Genomic DNA, 17,569 nt, shown 5'->3' on the forward strand with positions numbered 1-17,569 from the left:
CAACCCATTATAGAGTTGTCGCCACGTAGTGTTCCATACCATTTGAGATACCACAGGGCCCATCCAAATTAGACCACATGAACCGGGCCTGAACTTAAGACAGACTTACAATGTGTGGCTCAGCATATATAGGCCCACACGATTTTCTAACAGTTGTTTAGTTTCTTGTGTGAGTCCTCCTCATGGGACACAAACTGCATTTGCGTACTTTCAAATTTGTGAGGCTGCATGTATTAGATTATTGGAACTGATTTCCTCATGAAGATTGGAATCCTTGAGAAGAATTTGATTTCATGCCTATTCAATGTTAAATCATGTGATTGTTCTGCGTTAGACCAGAATCATGTTCATTAGCCTAAACTAAATTTATTGTTCAGCGTATTACACATGTTTGCGTTAATGTGTTTCTTGAACCACTGAATCTGTAATTGCTAACATCTTATTGAGTGAATGATTGAATCAACTTGTGATTTCCTGTTTCCAAAAAAAACTGAAATTTGTTCTAAATTGACGGTTTCTATTTTCCTGTCAGCATTTCTTTGTCTGGTCTGAACCGAAACAGAACTCACTATTGCCCTGTTTATTTTGTTGTTAAACTATTTGTAGTTTCTGTTGTAGTCGTTGCATCCATAGTGTGTGAAGGAATGTTGTTTTTGCTGACAAAATGAATTTCAAAGCGCGAAAAATAGTTAAGTGGGAGACGCCCGAGCTGAATTCCAAGTAGTGTGGACTGTCATTTGTAGGTGTCAAAAGACTCAAAACCAACTTGTTAAGTTGCTCAAAACCGGAACCAACACCTACCGATATCGATATAGGTATGAAATTGGGTGTTAGTATCATTTATCGGGTCCCTTGGTGTCATGTATATAGACAACTATATATATATATATATATATATATGTTGATATACGTATATAGGTCCTAGTGAGTCCAGCATAGTTAGTGTTTTATTTTTCAATAAAAACAACAAAAATACTCTTCAAATTTTATTTTCCATTTAGGGTTAGTCGCTTCCACATAATACACTTGGCGTGTACGTGCATTCGCGAGACCAACATCACGTAGTCGGGTCAGGTCTTCACCAAAGAGCAATGGCTCCACGTGCGTCTGCATGCCCACACAAACACAGGATGTGTGGACACTAATCTGGTGCATCTTGCGGATGTAGAAACAATGTCTACCACTATTTTGTAAGAACAAAAAGTTTTGCACTGCCTTGTCCACTATTGTCTATGATACAAACACCCCTTTAGGGTTTGTTTGAATGACAACACCCAAAACCTAGTTAAAAACTCAGTTTTGGGTAAAAACGTGGTTAGTTTTTTAAAACAAAGAATAATCATATTTTATGAAAAAATTGATGTGTTTTCTAAAAACCCCACAATTTGCCAAAATCTGCCCGATGATCAAAACCACAAATGTTTGGTGTTTAAATAACCATTTTAACCTTTGCATGTGTGGACCTCCTGAGGATATGTGAATTTCCTCTGTAACTGATTTTACTATTGATTTTCAACTAAGACATTTAAGGATTCTATAAAAACACAAAAAAAAACTCGGCAAAAATATTTTTCCAACGATATTTGAATCGCTAGAAAAAGATGAACAAGCGCTATGAAACATCCCTGAGAGTGTTTTGAAAAAAGAAGAACATGCGTGGTTCCGCCAAGCCTGAATATTCTATGATATTTTCTGGCCAACTGTACCGAAAATCCAGAAAAAACAATAAAAATGACAGACAGATCAGCGTGTTAGTTTTTCAACGTCAGTAAGATCGCCTTGATCTCATGTGCATTTTGAGAGAAACGTCCTCTAGAAGATAAACTTTCGGATGTATCGCACTCTATAACTAAAAGGTAGATTCATACGCTTTTTTTTGCGGACCTCACCAAGTCCGCATAAAATATAATATCGTGTAGTTTTTTATGATTTTTAAAATCGGTAAATATAATTTTATATTATATATTTAATTAAAATGATAAAAATCATAAAAAAATATATTATTTTATAGGTGACGACAACTGGGTCTGGGTGTGGCCCAGAGCTTACTAACAAGACCTAATTAAGCCAATTATGATTTGAAATTTTTTTTTAACCTTTAAATTCAAGCAAAATTTAGGTTAAATTCAGGAAAAAATCGTAGTCGAAAATCAGGTATGTATATTGTTCAATGCACCTCATAATTCTGAGCATGTTGGTAACCTATTTTTTTGAAATCGGGTTACAATTGGCCCAAAAATCACATTTTTCAAAAATGACTTGCCTATATTTTTACCTTTTTTTGGATTGGATCGGACTGGATTTACTCTATTTGATCCAAGTTAATATGGATCTAGACCTAGTCCATGATCCATATTAACTATAATCTGGTCCAGATTAGATCCATATAGATTTGGATATGGATTTGAATCTTGGATGCAGATCTGAATCTGAAATCCATTCATGACAAATTTAAAACTTTACAATCAATTTAAAATTTAAATTGGGTAGGTAGAGTTCTACTTGGAGTAGAACTCTACTATAGGGAGACTTCCAGAGGGGGGCAACACCCTCTGAAATATTCTCAGAATATTATATCAAATAAAATATTAATTAATTAATAAAAAAAGAATAATCTAGGAGTTGATGTAGAGTTCTACAATGAGTAAACTCTACTTAAGAAAGGCTTTATCTAGAAGGAACATCTCCCTCTAGATTAATCCAAATAAAAATAAAATAAAAATAAAATAATAAAAAAATAAAATAGGAAGATAAGATATAAAAGGGGATAGTCTCCCCCTGTCTCTAGAAAATCATATTCTAGAGAGAGAGAGGGAAAGAGTTAGAGAGAACCCCAAACTTGTGTGGGGGAAGAGAGAAAGAAAAGAGAGAAAAAAAGAAAGAAAAGAGAGAAAAAGAGAAGAAATTTAGTTTTTTCATACATCTATAATTTCTTTCCGGTCTTTTTCTATGCTAGGATTAAGGTATGGGTTTTTCTCTAAATTCTTACAAGAAAAAGTAGGTATAAATCTAATTTTATGTGTAAGTTTAGATGAAAAGGGAAATCTAATTAAAAATATATATGTATACATATACAAAGTGATGATTTCATATAGGTATAGATATATATGATTATTTCTAAAGATTTTGATTCCCTTAGACTATGAAATCCTAAAATATCTATATTATTTATCCCCATAGATGCTGATTTTCTTGATTTAAGCATGCCATCGATTTTATTTATATGCATATTACCAAGTTCCTTGGTTCATGCATCAAAACTATGATCATGCAATAATTTTGGCTGATGCATCTGAAAATTTGCACTCAATATACATGTGTTGATGTTTTTGTTATCTTCAGTGATACATAGAAACTTAATTTTCATGTATTTGCCTGTCATTGAACTAAATTTTTGATGTTGTTATCAGATCTACCGCATAGCTATATGTATATGCAGATTTGGTACATATATGTAGCATACATATATGTATATGCAAATCTGGTATAGATCTATAGAATATATGTATATATGTAAAGATCTGGCCCAGATATGCTGATTTCTCTTATTAATTCAGATTTTTTATGGAGTCATGTACACTCACATAAGAATGTATTATTTTCTGATAAGATCGGCCAATATGTTATGTGTGAGCAGTCTGATCAGAACTGTCGATATGTTATGCGTGAGTAGTCTCATTAGACTTTCCAATATATTATGTGTGTGTGCAATCTGATCAAACTTGCCTTTTGATTGCGTGCGTACAATCTGATCAGACTTGCCTACATTTTGTGTGCGTACATTCTGATTAAACTTGCCTGTATGTATTGTGTGTGCAATCTGATCAGATTTGCCAATGTGTGTGCATGTGCAATCTGATCAGCATTGTCAAAATTTTGTGTAGGTGCAATCTGATCAGACTGTCGATAAGTTATGCATGTGCAATCTAATCAGACTGCTGATATGTTGTGTATGTAATCTGATTAAATTTGCCAATATTTTATAAAATGTGCAATCTGATCAAAGTATCGATATGTTGTGTATGCAATATGATCAGATTTGCCAATGTGTGTGCATGTGCAATCTGATAAGATTTGCTAATATTTTGTGTGTGTGCAGTCTGATCAGATTATCGATATATTGTGTGTGAGCAATCAGATCAAATTGGCAGATGTATAGTGTTCTTGCAATCTGATTAAATTTGCCAATGTTCTGTGAGTGAGCAATCTGATCAGATTTGTCGATGTCTATGTGCGTGCAATCTGATCAGATTTGATAATGTGTTTTATGTGTGCAATCTGATCAGATTTGTCAATGTGTGTATATATGTGCAATCTTATCATAGTCAATGTGTGCTTTGTTTTCAATCTGATCAGATTTGCTAGTGTGTTGGGTTTGCAATCTGATCAAATTTGCTAAGTGTATTGGGTTTGCTATATGATCAGATTTGCTAGTGGGTTATGTGCTTACAATCTGATCAGATTTGCTAGTGTGTTGGGTTTGCAATATGATCATATTTGATAGTGTGTTGTCTGTGAGCAATCTGATCAGATTTGCTGATAGAGTGTGTATGCAATCTGATATAACTGGAAAAGTTTCGCTTGTGTGCAAATCTGATCAGATATGTTAAATCCTAGATATTTATAAAGCTGACCATATTTGCTGAATTTCATGCTATGTAAATCTGAACAGGTTTATCACGTGCAGGTTGACATTCATGTTGGCTGCAAGCATATGTATTTGATTACATATTTGATTGGTTATGCATGCTCATGCAGTCAAATGACATGTTGCAAATGTGCATATCACACACATGAATTTAAAGTTTATTTTAATGTTTGCATAAATATGATCATATGCATGTTTGGGTGTTTATGCATAGAATTGATCATGATAATATGTATTGCAAGCATCTGTTCACATGTGTGTGTTGGGCTTTATATGCATTCATGTTGTGTATTTTAATGTACATTATGAACATGTTTTGAAACAATGAGTGTGTTGCATGTTCACTAAAATTTTGTAAATGATGTATAAGTCACTTTTGAGATGTGTTGGTGGTCAGATGTGAACCACTGCGGGCCGTGTAGGCTAGGAGAATGTGTTGCTCCAATTATTGTTGATTTTATTTATGCATTACAATATTTATTTCTGAAAATTATTGGTTTTTCAAAAGTTAATTGCTCTATTAAATTTGTTTGGGTCAGAGCCTGAAGTTAGTTTTGCATATGGATTTGCAAAAAGGTTCTTGTGTAAAAAAACTTGAAATTGTTTAAAAGATAAAAGACACCAAATAGTGTAATTAATATCTTCCTTAATGTTCTTTTCATAATGTGGGAATCTTGGATAGCGGTCCTAGGGGACCATGAGGATACTAAAACTCTGTGTGCGATTGTGCCCCTGAACCTGATTTTGTGGTTCACCTCTCGACCATAATTTTAGAGAGATTTCAACCACTTTGCCTGGAGAGTAGTGTTGTTGACTCAGCTATAGTTTTGGTATACCAGGAAAGTATCGCCAATGGTTGAGGATTTTCATTGATGTTTCAGCATTGAGGATTCTTAATGTTCCGATGGAAGGTGAGAATTTCTGATATCGGTCGAGGAACGTGTGAAACTTACCAATAAAATACAAATTATATGTTAAGTTACAACTGAGAACCTAACTTGGACTTTAGGAATTTGTGCCCGTTTTGAGTATCCACGGGTTTAAGAAAAGGTAAAAACTAAATTTGTGTGCATTTAATAGGGACATGCATGCAAAAGCAACTCTGATAAATAACTTAATAAGTTATTCATGTATGTATATTGAATCGTGCACATTTATTGTTCAACATTAATTCATGCATTCATGCTTATCCTGTTTTGCATGAAATTTGTTATTGCATGATATTTTCTTAAATGCTTGAATGATAATTTGTTTATGGTGAATTGTTATCATAATATTTCTTTGAAATTTATGCATGAATTTGGTTTATACTATTTCCTTTACTGTTTGGATTTTTTGAGAAATTCATACAAAGAACTTTGGTTCTTACCCGTTTCATAAAATTATTTTACAGCTCTGTATGCTCAGTGATGTCTTGGCTTGCTAGTTGGAGACAACGAACTTTATGACCGATGTTTGGTATTCTGATAGGATGGCTCTTATGTGATAGACAATTTTTGTTATGAGTCTATTGGACATTTATTTATTACTTAATAAAGTTTGATTTATTCTTTACATCAATGCACAGTTTAGTTTGTGGTTTGGTATATTAAATTTGTAAGACCTCGGATCATTGGGTTTGTTTTCATAATTGTTTAAAAAAAAGTCACTATTTTTACGAGGGTCAGATGGGGTCGTTACATAAACTATAAAAAATGACCACTATTTGTGAGGTTGAGGAAGTCGGCATATATTTTATGTGAGGATGAGAAAGTTCATGTATATTTTTTGCAAGCTTCGCGAGTTCTTCCTCATAAAATATATGTGGACTTCCTCATCTCGCCTATATTTTATGCAAACTTCCTCATCCTCACAAATATATATGATTCGGAACTCTGCAAAAAAAAAACTCACATAGTATTCATCCCAAACATATTCGATGTATCAAAAAAATTGCATATTTGTCAAAAAATCCACACGTATATAGAGATGAATGCATATATATCGTAAATTCACAAATATTTAGCTAGTATTTATGATGTTGTGACCTTCAATTTATGTAGAGGGTCACATATTTTTATGTGAATTCATGAAGTATATAAAGAATAAGTAGAAAATTTGTGATGGTGCGACATTCGGTCTAAGTGTAGGTTTGCACATATGTTTACGTGAATTCATGAAGTATATGTGGATTAGTAGGATATTTGTGATGATAGTGGTTTCAGTCGTCTAACCGAATGTGTGCAAATAAATTTATGTGATGTTCATACTATATATGTGACTTAGGTAGGATATTTGTGAGGTCTCTATAAGAAAACGTGATTGTACATTTAAGTGGGAGTTTTCTCTAGCCGATGAGTGGAGCAATATATCGCAAAACTCCATCATTCACACATGTGAAGGGTAAAAAGGTTCTCACAAATTTGGGTATTTGCTATTTTGGACATGGGAAGATTAGCAAAAATTTTGAGGCATTTGAGAAAGCGTGTCAATTTTCCCATATAGTCATTTTTCATTTCTAAAACTAGGTTTAGTGATCTGTTTTAGGTCCACCAAACCCAAGTTTTACAAAACCCCAATTTTTGCAAAACTATGTTTTAATATACCTCTTTATGTTGTTTACTATGCAAATTGCATTATTCAAAAATATCTAGTTAAAAGATTACCTTTGAATAGAAGCCACCCACCTTAATTATTAGTGAAGAATCATGGGCAAGAGATCTATGCTTCGGGCATGAGGGACTCATGAAAAATAAGCATTGGTGCATTGTTGGGTGTCCTCAGCTTGGTGGGCCATTTGGTGTGAGAGGAACTTCCACATATTTAATGAGAAAAAAATATGATGTGGCAATAGTACATTGAGTCACTAACAATAAACCCCTTTACTGATGCAACAATTGCACCAGTAAAAGCCTCACTGGTAAAGCTTTTACTAGCACAATTTATATTCGGCAATGAAAAACACTTTCGCTGGCGTAGCTTTTGTTCAAGTGAAACCAGTTTTCACTGGCTCAAAGTGAGAGCCAGTGAAACCTTTTTACTGGCGCAATATAAGCGCCTGTAAAAACTTTTTGTTGGTGCATTTTTAGCACCAGTAAAACATTTTCACTGGCTCAAATATGACGCCAGTGAAAACATTGTTTTCATGTGTGTAAGTTCTTCACTGGTGCTAGACTTGTGCGAATGAAAACATTTCATTGGAGCAAATTCAGCGCTAGTGAAATGTGTTTTATTGGTGCAATTCCTATGCCACTAAAGTTTACTTTCACTGATGCAGCTCTTGCACCAATGAAAAGTGCTAGCATGCCTGGAATAATTGTAGATCCAATGTATGATAGTCCTTCAATGTTTGACGAAGCACTTAAAGCAGAATGTGAGAAAACTCTAGAAGTGATGGAATGAACAGGAGGATCGCTCCTTAATCCTAGTGCAACTCTAAAGCCAAATTATCTAAGATAATTTATGAAAGCATAAAATAACAAAAAATAAAAGAAACTAGAAATAAACTGAAATTAATATCAAATATTTTGGAATCTTTATAACCTTACAAACTCATTAGACTTGTACTCCCCTTTATTATTTGACCTCAAGTATTTTTTTTGTTTGTTTCTACTTCTGCCTTCCACTGCTTGAATTTCAAGAATGTTTCTGCTTTGTTCTTTATGAAGTAGACCAAAACTTTTCTTGAGTAGTCATCTAAGAAAGTAATGAAATATTCAGCCCCACCATTAAATTTAACTGTTGCAGCCCCCTTATATATCTATATGCACAGTCTATGATGTCACATCTCGTATAATTTGCAATTTTGAAAGTCACCCTATAATGCTTTCTCAATACACAATATCTGTAGAAATCTAATTTGCATGACTTAAGACCATTTAACAAGTTTCTTTTATGAAGTTTCATCGTACCCCTTTCACTCATATGCCTGTCACATATGACAAAGAGTGGTCTAATATGCACTAACCTCTTTATTAATGGTCATAGCTTCACCTAAAACTGTGTTTCCTATCAACCTTTATAAGTTTTCTTTCATATGGCCTTTTATGACTATCAAAGCTCCTTTCATCACTTTAAGAACTTCATATGTTTCTACAATTTTGCAACCAATTTCATCTAAAACACCTAAAGAGATTAAACTTTTCTTACGTGTAAGCACATATCTTGCATCAATCAAGGTTCTTATCTTCCCATCAAACATCTCGATTTTTATTTTTCATATTCCTTTGATCTTACACACAACATCGTTACACATAAAAACACAGTCATCATCATAATCCCGATAGGTATCGAACCAATCACTGTGCGTGCATGTATGGTATGAACATCTAAAATCCAAAATCTAGTGCTATGATAATTGATTCATACCTTCATAAGCTGAAAGAAGATCTGCACCATCACCTTCATTTACGTTGGTTGCCAGACTTTGTTATGAGCTCTTACCTTTCTTCTTGATGTCCTCTTTGTGCTTCTTGCAGTCCATCTTCAACTGTCCCTCTTTCTTGCAGTAATAGCAACTAAATGTGTTTTTCTTTTTTACTTCGACTAGTTCCTAATTTCAAGACCACGTGACTTCGATCTCCTCTTTCTTGACCTGAATCACTTTTTGCTAAAAGCCCTTTTCCTTGAGGTCAGTCAGTGCCAGTTTTTTTTATCTCATTCGATAAAAGAGTTGCAGTAACCTCGTCCAACTCAATAGTCTCCTTGAATAAGAAAATAGTCACCATGTGATCATAGGATGGAGGAAGAGACACTAAAAATAACAAAACTCGATCTTTTTCTTCAATCTTTACATCAAGACTCAACAACCAAGTCAAGATCCTATTAAAGCCATTCAAGTGATCCTGCAAATTTGAGTCTTTCACCATATAAAGAGCATATATTTGCCTTTTCAAATAAAACCTATTAGTCAATGATTTCGTCATGTATAAACTCTCTAATTTCAAACATAACTTCGGGGTAGAATCTATTTTCATGACATTATATAAGACATTATCCGCAAGATTAAGTTGAATAGCACTAATCGCTCTTTCATATATGTGGTCTCAACATCATCACACATATCTTTGAGTTTGTTATCTTTCACATAAGGGGCTTTAACTAGCCCTTGTTGGGTTAAGAGATCTTTCACATTATGTTGTCATAACCCAAAATTCATTTCAATTTCTCAAATGTCATTCGTGCATCGCTTTCACCCACCTTTATTTTACCCATGTCATCATTGTATTTGTCATCTCTCATCGGTATGATATATTAATTATCATCAATATCATCTTATTCTCCACTACTATCACTAATTGATTGTTCATTTGCACAAACTAAGTCAAGATTCATCATAACTATCGCTTTCAACATATCCATGCATTCAACATTCTTACATTTCCAACATTCAAGATTAAACAATTATGCAAAAATACAATAATTGTACATGTATCACAAGCATAAATTAAAACTTACGCCTAACTTTATCACTGGCGTTGGCTTGCCAATATGGTTCTCTATCCTCTGCAGTGATCCTTTGATCGTGCACAACATCAATTGTTTGTTCTTCATTGTTTATACATCAAAGATCCATATTTTCTAAAGGACTAAGCTCGATCGATGGTGCTTGAAATACATATATGTCCTCCAAATGGTCTTCATCATTTCATTCATTAACTGTTACTTGTTCAACTCCCAAAGCAATAACTTTTTCTTCAATTTTGTAAGAAACTACGTAAACATCGTCACTAAATAATATGGATTATACATCATCGTCATCCACGACACTCATCCATAAATGTTTGCAATCTAATTTGGCATCTCTCTTATACTTAAGGATAATTGACTTTTTCATATATCTGATTTTAAAAAACATCAAAGCTACAAATTTCTTATAACTAAGATTTTTGGAGACTAGTATAGATCTTCAAGTAAGGTGATCATTTCTACAGTAATATAGTTTAACCCTTTCAGAGGTCATTGTTATATGTCTATAACAACTACACAACATATATCATTTATCTTCATGAACTAGCATGTGAGAAAAAGGATATTCATATATATATATATAACCATAAACATAGTAAAGCTTAAATGGCAAAAACAAAAAATATATACATATAAACATCTACACAACATGTCATTGTTAAATGGTGTTTCAAAAAATTTGTGTTTAAAAAATAATAGTTGGTTCAATAGTTAAATATGTGCTTACCAGAAAAAAAACACCATCGAAGATTCTGGAATACTTGATGATGAAGTCATGCTGAAATAGTTGCCAGAAAAGTCGCTGCAAGGAAGCGTGATGGAGACCACTGGTTGGAGACCGTTGGTTGGAGACAACAAATAACCCTAAAAATTTTGGGTTAGAGTGTTTTAGTTTATATACTAATGACATTCACACATAAATTATCTGCAAACTTTGTGAAATATGTGTGATGTTCTGAAGCTTGAGTTTGCATATAAAATTATTTGTGAACTTCATGACATATGTACAAACTTCGTAACATATGTGCGATGTTTCAAAGTTCAAGATTAATAGAAAGTTCGCACCACAAATAAATTTTATATGACCATAATGTTCATAAGAAAAAACATGTGAAACACCTTTTAAGTAGAAGAGTGAAGCGATATATCTAGCAAAGTTTGTGTGTTTCGTGCATGCGAGGGTTAAAAAGGTCATAGTAAAGTTGGGTATTTGTAATTTTGGACATCAGGAGAATAGCAAAAATTGTAAGGCATTTATAAAAATAAGTCATATTTTCAATATAGTATGATCATTTTCTGGGATTTAATCTCCGACCCTCGAAGGGAGAAAGTTCCAAAGCTAAAGGAAGATTTTATCGTGGAATTTAAGAGGCTTTGCGAAGGCATCTGCCCAAGCTTTAAAAACTTCATTCCTACTCATAGACTGGAGATGATGTTTATTATAGAGCCTTTGATCTCGTTCAACATATTTTATTCTTTCAAGCATAGGTATGTGAATTTTAATATTGTGCATGATACTTTAAATGAAGATGAGTGCATGTATATCATGTGTTTTTGGGACACGAAGACAGTTGAGTGTTCTCATATGCATGTGAACGATGGCTTTATTTGGTGTTCGGTGAGAGACAAGATTAAACATATCTCCTTCTTGGTGGCCAGTGTTTATTTGAGCAACTATTATGGAGTTCATCTGGTCCAATTTAATGTCCTGGTTGCTATTATGGAAGCTCATGTTCAGCCCTAGGTTATGATTGGAGATTTTAATTTTGTATGGAATGCTTCTGAAAAATCTGGAGATTTTAATTGTGTATTGAATGCTTCTGAAAAATCTGGTTTGCCTCTGAATTTTCATACAAGTGTGGCTGAGGTAAAGACTCGAACAAACTTCAAAATGCTGGCAGCTTGAGCACTAAACCATTGCAACAAGCAATTCTCTTCTTTCACCATACCATGCCAATTTGGACAAATTGGATCATGGGCCCAAGTTTGGCCCAATTATCTATCCAGTCAAGCTGAGCCATGCAGAAACGGGTTCAAGACCAATGACTGAGCCCAAGCCCTAGCAAAAGGAAAGAGGTCAGCATTTTAAGAGATTTAATTAGATCTTAATGGGCTTATTCCAAAAGTACTGCCGGACCACTAGACTTGCAAACTTGGTCATCATATGAGTCATCCCGGAATCGATTCTTGTTGAAGGCCATCAGCAGGCTTTGACAAAGAAAAGGATTCGGATCCATTGCAGATGCCATTAAAGTTACTTTTTCAAACAACAGCCAAAGGAAAATTTACAAATGCAGTAAGATCGAAATCCATATCCAATGTGACAACGGGACCTCTAGACTTGCGAACTCACCATCCATACAAGAGGTCTTGGATTCAAGTCTCATTGAAGGCATCACCTGGTTTCAAAAAGAAAAGGATCCCGATCCATTCTGGATGCCAGTTCACTGTAGGTATATTTTTAAACAGCAACAGCAAAAGGAAAAAAATCTGATCCTGGTTCACGAATTTGAATCCCGTGGCTCTATGTACTTCTAAGGGGTGTTTGATTGCATAGACAGGACTGTGTAGAACAAGCCTCACTGGACACTGCAGGTCGGACAAGGAGGTGTTCTGGACAAGAGTTTTCCTTTCCACTCCTTTTTTTTTTCTTTTTTTAGTTTTGGTCCCAAGTGCCCCAGACAACATTGCTTCAGGGGAAGGGGACACCTAAAAGGTGCCCCGCTAGTGTTCCAAGTGTCCCACACATCTACCATTTATGTCGGGTACGTGGAGCATGGACAGCAGTGACAGATGGTGCTGCTCTGTATAATCAAACACCCCCTACGCGTCAAGTTTGACATCATTTCCTCAAGGCCTGTTTGTTTCATATAGTTTTCATGGGAACTAGTTGAGTTGGCATCCCTTTACTTCAAAAGTGACAAGATGGCCAAATAGGCACCATTTTTCACACCACCTTTCTCTCTTTCTTTCTTTCTTTTTTTAAAGGGAAGCTGGGGTTAGGCAGACCCCACAGTCCCACCAGTTATTCAACTTACCACTGGGTTTTGAACCTGCAATTTCCCACCACAAGGAGATGTGCACTGACAGCTCCTACCAACAACGCAGAGCACCCGTCGGTACCACCTTCCTCTTTTCATGTATAAATCAAGTCATACCTCCCCGAAAAGACTTTCGCAGGACAGCTGAGCTGGCAAGAGTTTTTAGAAACATGTGCCCTTTTGCTTTGGTTTGAAAGACCATTTCCTTTGATGGAGTGATGGAATATATTGGCTGATGCAGATTCTGAAATTCTTAATCCTATATGAAAAATATAAAAAGTTGAAACATGTGTTTTATCTCTAAGGATGACAGATATAAAGAGGTTCTTGTCAGATCATAAATGACCCCACTAACATTCAACCATTCATATTCAGATGAAATTGAATCTTAGTGTCAACCGATCGTGGAATCCAAATTATGCGTTCATGTGCTAGACTCTCACCATACAAATCAAATATGATGGCATTAGGTGGAATCTGTGGGATCAGACTGATATCCAAGCAGAATAGCATGATCCCATTCTGGTCCAAATCAAATATGATCGAGGGCGAGCTCCATAAAACTTGGCTGATTTCTTGGTGACATCGATGGCACTTATCAGAAAAAAGATATACTGAAGAAATGTCAAACGCAGAGAGTGAAGAAAGGGACATCTTTAACTTGACCATGGGTTTTAAAACTCTTAAAAATACCTGAAAATGCCATGAAGATGACAATTAGACTCCACAAAATACTTCTTTGCTACCAAAGGGGGCTCTGCTTGTCTGGTAAGAGCAGCTAGTGCACTGTCACCTTGTGTTGGGGTGTTGCAGGTTCAAAACCCAATGGTACAGTTGTATAACTGGTAGGGGTCTGCCTATCCCCAGCTTGCCTTTCAAAAAAAAAACTTTGCTATCTTTAGTTGATTTAGGACTCTTTAACGTCTACAATCTACTTCCCTGTTTTAGTCCTCAAATCTAAGACTAAAAATTAATGAATCGAAAATTGGTACGCACTGTTTTTCTATATTTTCGTTTTAAAACATTCCATCAGTAATTCGCTCTTCCTCATTCTTCTCCAGAGTCAACTTCCATTTGCAAAGAATACACACTTCAAACAACTGACAGAATTTTACCTTTCTCTAATTATTTCTCATCTTGCATATATACCCAATCCACTGCAGCTAAGCCACCAAATTTCCTATATTGATGAAGAAGGTGAATGTTTAGAAGTTTCCGTGAGGACCAAAGTCCATGTTCGCTCATTAATCAAATCCCACATTTAGTATTCTTGCTAAATTTTTCTGATAAATACTCGAATGTGATTTTTCATACTAGAATACAATCTCATAAGTTTGCTAGATAAGTTGCTTGTCTTATTCCATAACAGTGAGAATATGTTCACAAATCATGATGCTTTTCCCATATTTGACCATAACATACTTGAGTTGAGTGTCATGTTCTTACCTTCGTGGCAAGACAGCTTTCTACTTCGCATACTTGCCTAACTTCTCGAATGACTTTTTCAAATTGTAACTTCTTTAATGCTTTATTTTTACGAACTCTTTAATAATGTTTACACAAAGCAAATCTGTGATATCAAAAACTATTTTTATGTTCAAAACCTTAATTTTCAGAAATTGTTTGCCTAATTCTTGTGAAAAATCTTGAAGAAAATTCGCAAGCCTTTGAATCACGAGATCAATAGGAAAAAAGATCACTTCACCGAGTAATTTTTATCTCCACAGAAAATTGGTATTGCCAACGAAGTCACTTGTCTATTGCACATTGTTAAATTCTTAGTAAGTATGGTTTCAGCACAAGTAGCTTCCAGTCCCTCTACGGTTCCATCTAAAATTTCAGCCCCAATTGTATTTCTCAAACAATTCATTATTCAAAATCTTGAAAGAAGAAAAATGTGCTAGTGGCTTGAAAATTGCAGAATAGTCTGTATTAAAGGTAGGCTAGACTGCATTATCTTCCCCATCTCATTACACAGAATGGAAAGAACATTTTTTTTTGGTGTCCAGAGTATGTCGGAATGTGAACATACAAATGTGAAATTCATGCTAACAATCAAGACCAGAATGTGCCACATTACCAGGAACAGAGAACAAGCGATTTTAAATCTTTCAATGTTAAAGTTGCAGAGTTCACTAACTGATAACCGAGAAAAATCAAAATGGATAAATATATTTTTGGAATTCAATGGTAGCAAGGTTTTATATCCATTCCCACCTTTTCTGGGTAAGTGTGTGTGTCCAAACACAGGATTGCATTCTGCAACAGATAGGTCTGACCAAAACACCCATTGGTTAACTCGGAGATGAACGTGATAAAGAAACAATATGTCTTGATTAATTAGAACCTGGAGACAAATTTCAAATCCACTGTTGCAGGTAAATGTATGCCCAAACCGATCCCACATGAGAATATCTCATGACATCAATGAGCAGAACGTGGCAACGGCTAGAACAGGGCATTAAACTTGGATAGAAATCATAGACCAAATAACTGCACAACGATGGGGATTAGATATGCCCTAATTGCCAGATGTTTGGCATTAAATGTAATAAGCATGATAAGGAATGTAGCTTCAACACAGCATAAGATGATCTTATCCATCGCATTCTATCATGCAAAGAAGGAGACGTGAGAAAGAATGCCCAAATCACAAACATAACCGGGAATGTGGATTCAACACAGCCTGAGATGATCCTACACATATTTTAACATGCAAAGAAAAAGATGTGAGAAAGGAATGTTCAAAACACATGGAATTTCATGCTATTATGTCACTAACAACGTGCCAATGTTTTATCAACATGCTCAAAGACAATTACCAACAAAGGGAATTAAAAAGGGATTAAAGTTCTGAATTCTCCACCATGAAAGAGTATTCACATTAGTTTTTCATGCACAGAATTACCCCTCATGCATCACTTGCAAATTCTGGATTAAAAAAAACAGCAAAGATAGAACATGATTTCTAAAGAAGCAATTCCACAACTATGATACAAAGTTCTGAGAGAAACAAAAACTCGGTAACAACAGAATCACCAGATTTAGATGCGTCGTTTGAACCTTAGTTCGTCTTAGGACCGGTGGTTGCCAGTGCTTCTGCTGTGGGAGGGACGTAAATCAAAGCCTTTTTCAATATCTCAGCAACAACCCAACGCTTTCTCTTGCTCAAAGGCCTTGAAGGATCAAGCCTTACCTGAAAAGCGTGATAAGAATAAAGAATACTCGTTTCTCACTTGATAGAACAGCCCAACAACAACAACAAAAGGAAAACCGCAAAGACCAAAAAAAAAAGAAATTCCGTTTGCTTCAATTCCTCTAGCACGGAAATGATGGCATCAGTGACTATTAACATGATGGTGACACCGCATTGTCAACGACTAAAGGAAAGAAACCAATTCCCGTCATATGAGGAAACCCCAGAAGCAAAAACAAGTACGTCCTAAAACTAAAACGATCAATTTTCTTCAATCATAGTAAAACAAGAACGGGGGTTGATTTTGGCGACGGTGGTCGCGATCAGAAGTAAATCAAATGCCCAAATTTTCCTTGTTAACCCATAAATTGCACATCTAAAACCTGAAGAAATCTCTATAAGAGAGAGTGTAATAACTACCCGATCGCCGATGTTGCAATCGTTGTTCTCGTCGTGGGCCATGAATTTGGAGGTCCGCTTGACGTATCTGTTGTAGAGCTTGTGGTGGAAGAGGTGATCCACCGCCACCACCACCGACTTCTGCATCTTGTTCGACATCACCACCCCCACCACCGGCTTCATTCTGGCCTCTCTCTCTCTCTCACTCTCTCTCTGAGAAGATGAGGAGGAAGAATGGAAGCTTGGAATTGCTCCAGTTTGGGGAAGAGGAGGACCAGAAGGGTTTAGGGTTTTGACAGGGGCCAAAGTGGGGTCCCGGATCCCAGTTAGGGGGGTGACTATGGGCTTACGGATCGGAGACTCGGATCCTATGGTATGGAGTAGATCCAAGGTAATCTAAACCGGTTTACATTGTGCCTACCTAAAAAGAACCGGGTTTGTGCCACTTTGACAAGGCACGGCTTTGTCCAGAATTTGAAGTTCTTTTTTTTATCTTGGATCCAAATCCGAATATAGATCTACTTCATGGCAATCAATCATTGAAGCAGACTAATGATGGATCCACTTCTTCGAATACGAGCATCCGCCAGTGAATCTTTCTTTAGCCCTACAGGTGTACTCAAACTTGGAGGAGCCTTTCCTCGGGAAGCTCCCCAAATTCAAGGCTCGTTTTGGTAGCGCATAAAAGTTATTGTTTCCATGGAAACATCTTTTCCATGAGCCTCGTAGATTCTCATGAAAGCATGGGAATATTCTTCCGCTAATAATGAGCTTACTTGTTGGAAAACAGGTAGGTCAGGATACTAAAGAATAACTTTTAAACGAATAAAGTTTATA

At 35.5% G+C, this 17,569-nt stretch overlaps 1 protein-coding gene across 1 annotated transcript; it reads right to left on the reverse strand.

The window, feature by feature from the left end:
* Positions 1–15,870: 15,870 nt before the first annotated feature.
* Positions 15,871–16,978, reverse strand: LOC149828037 (uncharacterized). Its single transcript, XM_090018324.1, has 2 exons — positions 16,754–16,978; positions 15,871–16,333 (listed from the first exon to the last, which is right to left on the reverse strand). The coding sequence occupies exons 1-2, from the start codon at positions 16,913–16,915 to the stop codon at positions 16,202–16,204; spliced, it is 294 nt and encodes a 97-aa protein (XP_089874450.1). The 5' UTR covers positions 16,916–16,978; the 3' UTR covers positions 15,871–16,201.
* Between the last annotated feature and the right edge of the window lie 591 nt (positions 16,979–17,569).

Source organism: Nuphar pumila, chromosome 10 (genome assembly GCF_984573655.1).
Source record: "Nuphar pumila chromosome 10, dmNupPumi1.hap1.1, whole genome shotgun sequence".
Lineage (NCBI taxonomy): Eukaryota > Viridiplantae > Streptophyta > Magnoliopsida > Nymphaeales > Nymphaeaceae > Nuphar > Nuphar pumila.

Coding starts and splice junctions, on each gene's coding strand:
- LOC149828037 (XM_090018324.1), bottom strand. CDS start 16,915: ATGAAGCCGGTGGTGGGGGTGGTGATGTCGAACAAGATGCAGAAGTCG. Junction 16,334..16,753: donor ATTGCAACATCGGCGATCGG/GTAGTTATTACA, acceptor CACGCTTTTCAG/GTAAGGCTTGATCCTTCAAG.